Source organism: Coregonus clupeaformis, chromosome 2 (genome assembly GCF_020615455.1).
Source record: "Coregonus clupeaformis isolate EN_2021a chromosome 2, ASM2061545v1, whole genome shotgun sequence".
NCBI lineage: Eukaryota > Metazoa > Chordata > Actinopteri > Salmoniformes > Salmonidae > Coregonus > Coregonus clupeaformis.
Window position 1 is genome coordinate 9,996,735 of NC_059193.1, and position 14,545 is coordinate 10,011,279.

Below are 14,545 nucleotides of genomic sequence, written 5' to 3' on the forward strand. Positions count from 1 at the left end.
CCTAGATCAGCACTTTTACTTTGAGAAGCTTTATGAACACGGCCTCTGACTTCTAGGTAACCAGTCAGAGGAACGGCCAGTGTCCTCGCTCACCTCATCCGGTACCCCAGAGATGTGAGTCAGCTTGTTCCCATCCGTGATGGTGATGATCACAGACGGCTCCAGAAAGAACGGGTTACGGCCCTGAGGGTAGACAGGGAAGTTCATGGGTTAAAACACTGTTTGCTGTTGGTCCGGCTGAGCGATGATTGTCATTGTGGTACTCTGGGACTCGTACTCTGTGAGGACAGAGGCTAGCTCCTCCCCTGGACTATATACAACAGTGGATGCTGCTGAAGGGAGGACGGCTCATACTAATGGCTGGAATAGAGCCAATGGAATGGCATCAACATGGAAACCATGTGTTTGATGTATTTCATACCATTCCACCCATTCCGCTCCAGCCATTACCACGAGCCCGTCCTCCCCAATTAAGGTGCCACCAACCACCTGTGATATACAATAAAACTTTATTGTCCAGATGTTCCAGAGAACCACTAAATATTGTCTTCTGTTCTGTTCTCAGCCCCCCACCGCCAGACATCATACATGAGCACAGGGTTGTGGGGTTAAGGGCCTTGCTCAAGGGCCCAACGGTAGGGGAATGTCTTGAGGGTGTGAACCCATTAGCCCTCCAGTTGCCAGATCAATTCCACCCTTTTCCTAGCGCCTGGCCCGGGAATCGAACCGGACACCTTTCGGCTACAGATCCAACTCCTTAGCTGCTGGGCTTCCTACCGCCAGCGTTCTCTTATTCACACACAAACACACACTAACAGGGAGAAAGGCTAAGGAGACTTACACACTCCCGATGCTCACCGCTATCCTTAATGGTCTAATGCTGCTCATATTGGCTGATATTTTGAGAATGACACAAATACTAATTTTCACAAAGTCTGCTGCCTCAGTTTTGATGATGGCAATTTGCATATACTCCAGAATGTCATGAAGAGTGATCAGATGAATTGCAATTAATTGCAAAGTCCCTCTTTGCCATGAAAATGAACTTAATCCCCAAAAAACATTTCCACTGCATTTCAGCCCTGCCACAAAAGGACCAGCTGCCATCATGTCAGTGATTCTCTCGTTAACACAGGTGAGAATGTTGATGAGGACAAGGCTGGAGATCACTCTGTCATGCTGATTGAGTTAGAATAACAGACTGGAAGCTTTAAAAGGAGGGTGCTTGAAATCATTGTTCTTCCTCTGTTAACCATGGTTACCTGCAAGGAAACACATGCCGTCATCATTGCTTTGCACAAAAAGGCCTTCACAGGCAAGGATATTGCTGCTAAATCAACAATTATTCGGATCATCAAGAACTTCAAGGAGAGAGGTTCAATTGTTGTGAAGAAGGCGTCAGGGCGCCCAAGAAAGTCCAGCTGCGGGATCGGGGCACCACCAGTGCAGAGCTTGCTCAGGAATGGCAGCAGGCAGGTGTGAGTGCATCTGCACGCACAGTGAGGCGAAGACTTTTGGAGGATGGCCTGGTGTCAAGAAGGGCAGCAAAGAAGCCACTTCTCTCCAGGAAAAACATCAGGGACAGACTGATATTCTGCAAAAGGTACAGGGATTGGACTGCTGAGGACTGGGGTAAAGTCATTTTCTCTGATGAATCCCCTTTCCGATTGTTTGGGGCATCCGGAAAACACCTTGTCCGGAGACGACAAGGTGAGCGCTACCATCAGTCCTGTGTCATGCCAACAGTAAAGCATCCTAAGACCATTCATGTGTGGGGTTGCTTCTCAGCCAAGGGAGTGGGCTCACTCACAATTTTGCCTAAGAACACAGCCATGAATAAAGAATGGTACCAACACATCCTCCGAGAGCAACTTCTCCCAACCATCCAAGAACAGTTTGGTGACGACCAATGCCTTTTCCAGCATGATGAAGCACCTTGCCGTAAGGCAAAAGTGATTACTAAGTGGCTCGGGGAACAAAACATCAACATTTTGGGTGCATGGCCAGGAAACTCCCCAGACCTTAATCCCATTGAGAACTTGTGGTCGATCCTCAAGAGGCGGGTGGACAAACAAAAACCCACAAATTCTGACAAACTCCAAGCATTGATTATGCAAGAATGGGCTGCCATCAGTCAGGATGTGGCCCAGAAGTTAATTGACAGCATGCCAGGGCGGATTGCAGAGGTCTTGAAAAATAAGGGTCAACACTGCAAATATTGACTCTTTGCATAAACTTAATGTAATTGTCAATAAAAGCCTTTGACACTTATGGAATGCTTGTAATTATACTTCAGTATACCATAGTAACATCTGACAAAAATATCTCATAACACTGAAGCAGCGAACTTTGTGAAGACCAATACTTTTGACCACGACTGTACTATACACAAATATATATACAAACGGAATATTCCTTAAATCTATATGCACTGTATTGCATGCTATTGTACAGAATGCTTGTGCATAATAATACGTTAACTATTGCCTGATATTCCATATTATTATTTTTTGGGAAAAAATAAAGTACGTCTGGGTGACGTACTTTATACTAAAGTATGTTATATTAAAAGGTGTAGAGGGGTGAGTGTCAGGTATACCTGTCCATAGTTGTCGATGCCGGAGACGAGGCGGTTCAGGTTGAGGAGGTCAAAGGCCGCGCGGAGAGCGTGACCCAGAGTGGTCAGTCCAGACGCCTGCAGGTTCTTCAGTTCACTCATAAACGTGGCATGGTTCTCCTTCCAGCCCGCCTGAAATACACACAGGGATAGTGTGTCACACACACACCACATGGAGGGAATGCAATACATTACAGAGGGAGTCTTGCGTCATCACACTATACTGCATGATCAACCCGCATAAACAACACTACATTGCATGATCAACCCGCATAAACAACACTACACTGCATGATCAACCCGCATAAACAACACTACACTGCATGATCAACCCGCATAAACAACACTACACTGCATGATCAACCCGCATGAACAACACTACACTGCATGATCAACCCGCATAAACAACACTACACTGCATGATCAACCCGCATAAACAACACTACACTGCATGATCAACCCGCATAAACACCAGTCATGAAAGTGGCCACAACACACACACGCTCACTCTTACACACACACACACACACACACACACACACAGAGAGAGACACACCCACACACACAGAGACAGACAGTATTAAATGACATTGACCCCAGAGGATAGAGACATGCTTGCACGCACAAACAACCACACACTGACTCATATTAAACATATTAGTGCTGGGTTAAAGACATACAGTAAAAGCTCCATACTCATATAGGCTAAAGAAAATATGTATTATCACATCACGTGACAGATATTTATCATACATTAGGCTCTATATTAAAGGGATGGTTCACCCAAATTACAAAATGATACATTGGTTTCCTTACCCTGTAAGCAGTCTATTGACAAGGTATGACAGCAATACATGCTTTGGTTTAGTTTCGCTGGCACGGTTTCTACATGCGAACGTTTAAGCATTTTTGTCGCACAAATCCCATTCAAGTCATGGGACTGAAATTAGCATTTGTCGCGTATCATGTTTAAATAATCTATAAGTGGGGCCTCCCGAGTGGCACAGCGGTCTAAGGCACTGCATTGCAGTGCTAGAGGTGTCACTACAGACCCGGGTTTGATCCCGGGCTGTATCACAACCGGCCGTGTTCGGGAGTCCCATAGGGCGGCACAATTGGCCCTGCGTCGTCCAGGTTAGGGATGAGTTTGTCCGGAGGGGCTTTACTTGGCTCATCGCGCTCTAGCGACTCCTTGTGGCGGGCCAGGCACCTGCAGGCTGACCTCGGTCGTCAGGTGAACAGTGTTTCCTCCGACACGTTGGTGTGGCTGGCTTCCGGGTTAAGCAGACGGGTGTTAAGAAGCGCGGTTTGGCGGGTCATGTTTCGGAGGACGCATGACTCGACCTTCGCCTCCCGAGCCCGTTGGGGAGTTGCAGTGATGAGACAAGATCGAAAAGGGGGTAAAAAACAATCAATTTTAGATACTTTTGGCTGATTTGGACATCATGTGCAAAAAATGCTAATATCAGTCCCATGACTTGAATGGGATTTGTGCCAAAAATGCTAAAACGTTAGCATGTGGAAACAGTGCCAGGGAAACTAAACCAAAGCATGTATTGCTGTCATACCTTGTCCATAGACTGCTTACACGATAAGGAAACCAATGTGTAATTTTGTACTTTAGGTAAACTATCCCTTTAAATAATATGTTTATGATACCATGAAGCTAGGAGATTACATCTTCCTCAGGCTATGCCTTTAGAGTGCTTGGTTTGAAAATGGTAGGTCTATTTGTAATATAGAAAACAATATCTCAGAAAACACAAAGTAATGGCCACTATTGGCTCTTGCTGAAGCACTTCCTGAAGCTGCTCATCCCATGAGACCAGGTCTTTCCTATGCGACCAGGGCTTTCCCATGAGACCAGGGCTTTCCCATGAGACCAGGGCTTTCCCGTAGGAGAGCAGCCTAGTAGGGGAGTGTGAGTGAGTGGCTGCTCTCGCTCTTTCCTCCACTGAGGTCAAGTACCTTACTGTTACAGCATTATGCTTAATCTACAGATGACCTGCAGGCTTACCAGCCCCACCGTAAGTGGTACCATGCTTCCTAAAGAGAGAGAGCAGGGGAAGGAGGGAGAGAGAGAGAAAGAGAGGGTGGGAGTTTGGAGGAGACATAGACACTGAGCAGGAAATACAACGGGAAAGAGTCGCTTTTAAGTGTTTGTAGTCCTTGGATACAAGGCATGGGTTATTCTATCTAACCTCTAGAATGTGTTTACTCCAATGTAATTATGAAGTAATGATAAATAGCATAAAACAATGCTAAAGCAATTGTATATGTGAAGTAGCATGTTGCATTCCTTCACTCAGCTGATGAGCCCAACCCACCTACACACAAAGGAGTAACACACACTGAATCACTCAAGTACGTACACACACAGTCACATGGACACACACACACACACCTGACCCATCTAGTGTTGTTACGTTCCCAGAAGACATTCCCCTACTGGCAGGCTGTAGAACTGAAGACAAATCCTTACTGGCAGGCTGTAGAACTGAAGACAAACCCCTACTGGCAGGCTGTAGAACTGAAGACAAAACCCTACTGGCAGGCTGTAGAACTGAAGACAAACCCCTACTGGCAGGCTGTAGAACTGAAGACAAAACCCTACTGGCAGGCTGTAGAACTGAAGACAAACCCCTACTGGCAGGCTGTAGAACTGAAGACAAAGCCCTACTGGCAGGCTATAGAACTGAAGACAAAACCCTACTGGCAGGCTGTAGAACTGAAGACAAAACCCTACTGGCAGGCTGTAGAACTGAAGACAAAACCCTACTGGCAGGCTGTAGAACTGAAGACAAATCCTTACTGGCAGGCTGTAGAACTGAAGACAAAACCCTACTGGCAGGCTGTAGAACTGAAGACAAAGCCCTACTGGCAGGCTGTAGAACTGAAGACAAATCCCTACTGGCAGGCTGTAGAACTGAAGACAAAACCCTACTGGCAGGCTGTAGAACTGAAGACAAAACCCTACTGGCAGGCTGTAGAACTGAAGACAAAACCCTACTGGCAGGCTGTAGAACTGAAGACAAATCCCTACTGGCAGGCTGTAAAATTGAAGACAAACTCCTACTGGCAGGCTGTAGAACTGAAGACAAACTCCTACTGGCAGGATGTAGAACTGAAGACAAAACCCTACTGGCAGGCTGTAGAACTGAAGACAAAACCCTACTGGCAGGCTGTAGAATTGAAGACAAACTCCTACTGGCAGGCTGTAGAACTGAAGACAAAACCCTACTGGCAGGCTGTAGAACTGAAGACAAACCCTTACTGGCAGGCTGTAGAACTGAAGACAAAACCCTACTGGCAGGCTGTAGAACTGAAGACAAAACCCTACTGGCAGGCTGTAGAACTGAAGACAAAGCCTTACTGGCAGGCTGTAGAACTGAAGACAAAACCCCTACTGGCAGGCTGTAGAACTGAAGACAAAGCCCTACTGGCAGGCTGTAGAACTGAAGACAAACTCCTACTGGCAGGCTGTAGAACTGAAGACAAAACCCTACTGGCAGGCTGTAGAACTGAAGACAAAACCCTACTGGCAGGCTGTAGAACTGAAGACAAACCCCTACTGGCAGGCTGTAGAATTGAAGACAAACTCCTACTGGCAGGCTGTAGAACTGAAGACAAACTCCTACTGGCAGGCTGTAGAACTGAAGACAAAACCCTACTGGCAGGCTGTAGAACTGAAGACAACTCCTTACTGGCAGGCTGTAGAACTGAAGACAAAACCCTACTGGCAGGCTGAGAATTGAAGACAAACTCCTACTGGCAGGCTGTAGAACTGAAGACAAAACCCTACTGGCAGGCTGTAGAACTCTTAACTCACACTCAATAATTCAAGTGAAAGAGTAATTCAATTTCCCTGCCCAACCTTCTTTCCCTCCAAATCAACAACTCATTGCAGGCTGTATAAGTGTGCAATCAGAGTCCCTTGTTTTACCACAACCTTGTCTGGTGGGTGGGGTGGGAAAGGGAGGGAAAACAGGTGGAGGGAGATATGAAAAAGAGTGAAAGAGGGTCAAGGATGTATGCATTAGAAAACATTTACTCCACTATTCTGATGTTGCGACGTTTGGGGAAGGTTTAGGATATTGAGACTGGATTGTCAACATTATATTGTGGTAGGCTATTTATTTGTAGGCTGTGCTTCATGCCATGTGGTGAAACAGGCTACAACATGACACAAAGCCATAGAGCTAGCCTACATCCTGAATGTAGCACTGACATCATCGTCTTCAAATGTCTCTCGGCAACCCAGACACCGGGTTAGAGTGCCAAGAAAAAGACAACATCAAATTCACAATGAAAATAGTGATTACATCATCATGAATTATTTATTATCCAAAAATATTCTATGTACTTGTGTCTGTATCTAGCTAAGCCCCCCCACCCCCGATAGAACAGTGGTAGTCTATGAGCCAGGGTACAGCAGCTGAATATAGCTAGGCCCCCCCACCCCGATAGAACAGTGGTAGTCTATGAGCCAGGATACAGCAGCTGGGGGCTAGGCTAAGTCATGCTGGGTTCCTGCACACACTGACTGCAGGACAGGAGACCGCTTTCCATAAACAGACAGATAACAACTTGTTCCTCGCAAAAGCCCCAGTTATGAGGAAGCAGACTCCTATAAATAAAAAACATTAAGTTCCCATGATCCTTTAGTTTAGGAGCAGAACCAAAATATGCCAGGTTGAAGGCACGTGATGACGTATTGAACAGACAAGACAGCCACGCCAGAAAGCACCAACACCCATTCAGTAGAATGTAAAAAGAAAGCATCATGTCACTGTGCATTTCTGACTCAGAAGGGTGGTGATGAACTAACTGGTCATGAGAGCACCGTGAGCACGGTAGAAATCAGAGCTGTCACTGCAGTGAAAGCTAGGCTGCTTAACAAGCCCAAAGAGCTGTGATCACATGGAAGAGAAAAGGAAGGGGTCACAGACTCACAGCCATTGAAGCGGAGCAGGTTGTGCAGTTGGACTCTCCCTCAATCTGTGACAGGAATGGCTTCCCACAAGACCCACAGTTTCAGACACCAGTACAGACACTACAGACCATGGTACAGACCCCACTACAGACCCCAGTACAGACCCCTCTATAGACCACAGTACAGATCCCACTACAGACCCCAGTACAGACCCCTCTATAGACCACAGTACAGACCCCACTACAGACCCCAGTATAGACCACAGTACAGACCCCACTACAGACCCCAGTACAGACCCCAGTACAGAGCCCACTACAGACCCCACTACAGACCACAGTACAGACCCCACTACAGACCACAGTACAGACCCCACTACAGACCCCAGTATAGACCACACTACAGACCCCAGTACAGACCCCACTACAGACCACAGTACAGACCCCACTACAGACCACAGTACAGACCCCACTACAGACCCCAGTGGGAGTCAAGTCCTTAGTAGACAGGGTCAAGCAGTTACTTTTAGGATGTGTGGCCCTAAACCAGAATCTCATAAGACTGCCCTGGATGTACCGGTCAGGCATGTGAATGACAGCCCTGGATGTACCGGTCAGGCATGTGAATGACTGCCCTGGATGTACCGGTCAGGCATGTGAATGACAGCCCTGGATGTACCGGTCAGGCATGTGAATGACAGCCCTGGATGTACCGGTCAGGCATGTCAACCTGTACCGGTCAGGGCTGTCATTCACATGCCTGACCGGTACAGGTTGAGAGCTTCAAGTTCCTTGGTGTCCACATCACCAACGAACTATCATGGTCCAAACACACCAAGACAGTCGTGAAGAGGGCACGACAAAGCCTATTCCCCCTCAGGAGACAGAAAATATTTGGCATGGGTCCTCAGATCCTCAAAAAATTCTACAGCTGCACCATCGAGAGCATCCTGACTGGTTGCATCACCGCCTGGTATGGCAACTGCTTGGCCTCCGACCGCAAGGCACTACAGAGGGTAGTGCGTACGGCCCAATACATCACTGGGGCCAAGCTTCCTGCCATCCAGGACCTCTATACCAGGCGGTGTCAGAGGAAGGCCCTCAAAATTGTCTCCAGCCACCCTAGTCATAGACTGTTCTCTCTGCTACCGCACGGCAAGCGGTACCGGAGTGCCAAGTCTAGGTCCAAAAGACTTCTCAACAGCTTCTACCCCCAAGCCATAAGACTCCTGAACAGCTAATCATGGCTACCCGGACTATTTGCACTGCCCCCCACCCCCCACCCCATCTTTTTACACTGCTGCTACTCTGTTAATTATTTATGCATAGTCACTTTAACTCTACCCACATGTACATATTACTTCAACTACCTCAACTAGCCGGTGCCCTCGCACATTGACTCTGCACTGGTACCCCCCTGTATATATAGCCTCCCTACTGTTATTTTATTTTACTTCTGCTCTTTTTTTTCTCAACACTTTTTTGTTGTTGTTTTATTTTACTTTTTTTATTAAAAATAAATGCACTTTTGGTTAAGAGGTGTAAGTAAGCATTTCACTGTAATGTCTGCACCTGTTGTATTCGGCACATGTGGCCAATACAATTTTATTTGATTTTATTTGATTTATTATTATAATAATATGCCATTTAGCAGACGCTTTTATCCAAAGTGACTTACAGTCATGTGTGCATACATATTTACGTATGGGTGGTCCCGGGGATCGAACCCACTACCCTGGCGTTACAAGCGCCATGCTCAACCAATTGAGCTACAGAGGACCACATCATGATTTGAATGACAGCCCTGGATGTACCGGTCAGGCATGTGAATGACAGACCTGGATGTACCGGTCAGGTATGTGAATGACAGCCCTGGATGTACCGGTCAGGTATGTGAATAACAGCCCTGGATGTACCGGTCAGGCATGTGAATGACAGACCTGGGAGTACCGGTCAGGCATGTGAATGACAGCCCTGGATGTACCGGTCAGGCATGTGAATGACAGCCCTGGATGTACCGGTCAGGCATGTGAATGACAGCCCTGGATGTACCGGTCAGGTATGTGAATAACAGCCCTGGATGTACCGGTCAGGCATGTGAATAACAGCCCTGGATGTACCGGTCAGGCATGTGAATGACAGCCCTGGATGTACCGGTCAGGCATGTGAATGACAGCCCTGGATGTACCGGTCAGGCATGTGAATGACAGCCCTGGATGTACCGGTCAGGCATGTGAATGACAGCCCTGGATGTACCGGTCAGGCATGTGAATGACAGCCCTGGATGTACCGGTCAGGCATGTGAATGACAGCCCTGGATGTACCAGTCAGGCATGTGAATGACAGCCCTGGATGTACCGGTCAGGCATGTGAATGACAGACCTGGACAAGATTCCTAGAAAGATAGAGGCAGTCAGGCGGAGCAGGGCAGCCCAAGCTTGGGCAGTAAACACAAGCCTGAATGATTAGAACACAATGTTAAACATTTGGAGTCGTTCCACGAAAAGACTGCCTTTTGTGTCCCTTTGATATTTTAAGTAGAAATTGTGCAACAATATTGAGTTTTAAAAGCCTGTTATAGTAAATGAAGTGCCCTTTAATATAGACCACATGGATAATTCAATAAATCAGATTTTTTTATATGAATAATGACTTGCTAAAGTGCCAAAATTCAGCATATTGACATGTACCTCCGTGCACCCTCTGTGACTTCTAGGAAGATTGTAACACACTTAACCCCACAATTTCCAAAAGTTTTCACCATCATTGTAAAGCCCTAGTTATTTTGTTGCTTTGACAAAGTCTTTCCTGAAGATTATTATTTATTTCATGTGATTAGTGATTCATTTACGTCTGTCCCTCATTTTAAGGTCAACCCTGTTATATGAACTGAACTCTCGTTTTAATATGGTGAAACTATTCCTTTTACAAAATGCTTTTTCAAAAGAAACATTGAACATCTAATAGTCAAATCATAGTGTAAAAGCAGGTACTCTTTAAGGCCATTTTGTGGTGGAAAACTGAGTGATTTGTTTTAACAATGCATTCAATTGCCACTCCCTGATGCACACAACAAGATTCCATTCCCCCTCACAGGGGGATTTATGGCTGATTTAAGATGAAATTGTCAACCCTTTTACAGTCAACCCTGTCATGGCCAACCCTGTTACTTTTTTTGGCACTTATTAGGCACTTACTATAGTATTTTTTTATTGAACCTCTTGAAATGTGAAAACTAGTTTTTTATTAAATTGAACATGTGCTCTTTATGACAGAAGGTGGATGAACTGCTCCAGCAAACATAGCGTACACACAGTACACATATTCTGCCTAATAACATGTCAAGCTAGAGAGGAAAGGAGTGTGAAAGAGAAAAACAAAATCCAAGTGAGAAAACAAAATGTCAGCGCTGGGGCAGGAGGAGGAAGAGAAGAACGACGCTCCTCTCGATGGTCCAGGAACGGGACAACAAGTGAACTCAGAGCGAGGAGGAAAAGACAGCATTGTCTTTATCCAGCAGCGTCTCCATGGAACTCTTCTCTGATTGGCGGCTGAATAGCTCATGAATAATGAAACAGAGATAAAAAGCTACACTGCTCAGTAGAAGAAGTGCAGAGGTTCAGCAGTCAGATTCCATCTCTCACCAGGCAAGGCAGGCAAGACATTACAGGCTGGGTTATTGTTGGGCAAACTCTGCTCGTCTGGTTGTCAACACCTAACACAGGGAGGAGCTTTCTCTCCAAAGTACCTAGACCAAACAAGTGACATTTCAGTAGCCATGCAGTTAGCTAGTTATTTTTATATTCCAGAACACTTAGCACTTCTGCTTTTGAACAGTTTCATAAAAAGTCCCTTGATCCCTTAATATGCAACAAATCAGGAACAATGCCCTCAAGGAAAATTCTGAAGACAAGTGCTTTATAGGCCTATCTGGTCATTTAATACAGCAACAGAAGCTGAACCAACTCCGACACCAAGGAATGTAAAATGGAATAGCTAATGAACCACCACCTATCCTTGGATGGAGAGGAAGAAGACTTGGAGAAGGAGGAGGGGATGTGTGTTTTCATTGGAGGGAGTGGGGTGTAGAAAAGCCCTGGGAGGATGTCTGGCCACCTGCCAGAGAGACAAAGCTAATGAAGTGCCAGGGAATAAAGCCACTCTACAGTACTGTCACTGTCAAACCACACAACTACAGCAGCATACACTGATGCAGGCACACCTTCTACACCTCGGCAACGCTGCACATCAAAGAAGCCATAGAAGAAGAAGAAGCAACAATGCAGTTTCATGCAGTTGGCCTGTACACATTCATTATAACATAGGCTACATCCCGTATAGCTCAGTTGGTAGAGCATGGCGCTTGCAACGCCAGGGTTATGGGTTTGATTCCCACGGGGGGCCAGTATGAAAAAAAATTATGCACTCACTAACTGTAAGTCGCTCTGGATAAGAGCGTCTGCTAAATGACTAAAATGTAAATGTAAATGTTTCTAACTGTAAGTCACTCTGGATAAGAGCGACTGCTAAATGACTAAAATTTAAAAATGTAAATGCAATGCACTTCAGCACTACTCATTTGACTCTTATACAAAATATGTGCCCATCCCCAACAAGAGTGCATGAATAGACATGTGACAGGGCATTTATAAAGAATGAATACATGGTTATCTTAAGATGAATGCACAAACTGTAAGTCACTCTGGATAAGAGCGTCTGCTAAATGACTAAAATGTACAGTACATGTAAAAATGCTGTCAGATACTTGACAGCAAGTTAGCCCCAACTGCTTATTCATGTTCCTAAGTCTGGTGTAATGTTACACTGAAATCCCAATGATAAAGCTAGCTGCTGCAGTGACTGCAGGATTCATATGGGTTCATTCGAACAGTCACACCTACTTGTTTTGTAAACTGAGATAACTTGTCATTGAAAGATTATTTCAACGTTTGAGAGCTTTGGGGCTAGCTGCCTCTCACATACTCTAAAATGGAGAACATATTTCACTCCATCTTTTCCTGCTTTAGGGCAGAGTTGCATGGGATATCAAATCAAATCAAATTGTATTTGTCACATGCCTTGTAAACAACAGGTGTAGTCTAACAATGAAATGCTAACTTACGGGGCCTTCTCAACAATGCAGAGAGAAAAAAAATAGAGAAATAATAGAAAAGTAAAACACATAATAATAAAAGTAATAATAGATACACAATGAGTAACGATAACTTGGCTATATACACAGATTACCAGTGCCGAGTCGATGTGCAGGGGTACAAGGTAATTGAGGTAGATATGTACATATAGGTAGGAATAAAGTAACTAGGCAACAGGATAGATAATAAACAGTAACAGCAGCGTATGTGATGAGTAAAAAATAGTTAGTGCAAAAAGGGTCAATGCAGATAGTCCGGATAGCTATTGGTTAACTATTTAACTAACTATTTAGCAGTCTTATGGCTTGGGGGTAGAAGCTGTTCAGGGTCCTGTTGGTTCCAGACTTGGTGCACCGGTACCGCTTGCACGGTGGTGGCAGAGAGCACAGTCTATGACCACAATAAGGCAGGAGTCTTATGTGCTTATGTGTCTATGCCACATTGTTACATGAAATTTGATTTGATAAAATTTGATTTGATTTGATTATGCAAACATTACAGCCTGCTGCCTCTGCCTGTTGCTTAATTATTGGCATGGGTTGGGATGTTTTATTCCATTTGAGAAGGCCCTGTTTATAGTACGAAAAGGGGTCCTGTTTATACTACGAGTGAAAGGCTGAGGGTGGGGGCATTGAGAAATGGCCAGCGCTAATAGGGATCCTTGGGACGTCCCTACCCTAAACCCTACCCTAACCCTAAACTTTAACCTTTACATTAACCATTTTAAATCTCAACTTCATTGGGTGGGTATGGATGTCCCAAGGATCTCGAATAGCTAGGACCATTGGGAAAGGATGGTGTGTAAACAGACTGGGGGAGGTTGATGTTGGCACTTTATAAGGGCATTTGATCATTATGAAGTTATGATAGTGTAAACTACAGAATGGGCACCTTGTACTCCTGAGTGGCGCAGTGGTCTAAGGCACTGCATCGCAGTGCTAACTGTGCCACTAGAGATCCTGGTTCGAATCCAGGCTCTGTCGCCGCCGGCCGCGACCGGGAGACTCATGGGCGGCGCACAATTGGCCCAGCGTCGTCCAGGGTAGGGGAGGGAATGGCCGGCAGGGATGTAGCTCAGTTGATAGAGCATGGCGTTTGCAACGCCAGGGTTGTGGGTTCGTTTCCCACGGGGGGCCAGTATAAAAAAAAATATGTAAGTCGCTCTGGATAAGAGCGTCTGCTAAATGACTAAAATGTAAATGTTATGGTGTAAACTCAGATTTAGATGAAAATATTGAGTGTCGTGTGAACATTATCATTTTCTATGATAAAGGGGGTTTTATCAAATCAAATAAGTTTGAGTCGCCCAGTCCACATTGGCCAATGCGAGTGCATGGAGTTCAGCCACAGAACCGATGCAAGAGGAGGGCTCGAGAAGAGGTGCAGGCCAGTTGACCAATCCAGGATGAGTTAGCCCACATAAATAGAGACGTCACGATAGATAATATAACTCTCCGCCTCCATCTCAGCGCCCGAGAGCTTTCCCAACACAAAAGCAAAATGTCCGCCATGTTCAGAGGCAGCGCTGCACCGGTCTGCGGGTATTTTTTACAAAAATGTGCCGTTTTCGCCACCGGGAGGCCGCCCAACCCGCAGCTACAAACCAGAGGGACAGTAAAGTCTCACTGTCAGCAAAATATCCGCGCCTTAATCACATATAAAACAATTTAACAGTATTTATTTACCTTAACTCCGTATGGTGGATCATCGAATGTAACTAGCATGTACCTGTCGCCTCTACTAGCAGGGTCTCGGGCACGCAGCTGTTAAAGAAAACGAAACAATACATGTTAATTTCGACTGAATATGTCAAAGGGACCCTCAACTCTATCAAGGCAAATAGTAA

General features: G+C 45.6%; 1 protein-coding gene across 1 annotated transcript in view; it reads right to left on the reverse strand.

Annotated features, from left to right (window-relative positions):
• ints6l (integrator complex subunit 6 like) overlaps positions 1 to 14,545 on the reverse strand; it is a 31,549-nt gene that overhangs the window by 15,477 nt on the left and 1,527 nt on the right. Inside the window, exons 2-4 of the mRNA XM_041904154.2 lie at positions 14,385 to 14,462; positions 2,600 to 2,749; positions 94 to 183 (exon numbers count right to left, since the gene is read on the reverse strand). Coding sequence (XP_041760088.1) covers positions 94 to 183; positions 2,600 to 2,749; positions 14,385 to 14,462 — 318 coding nt within the window. The remainder of the gene's footprint in view (positions 1 to 93; positions 184 to 2,599; positions 2,750 to 14,384; positions 14,463 to 14,545) is intronic.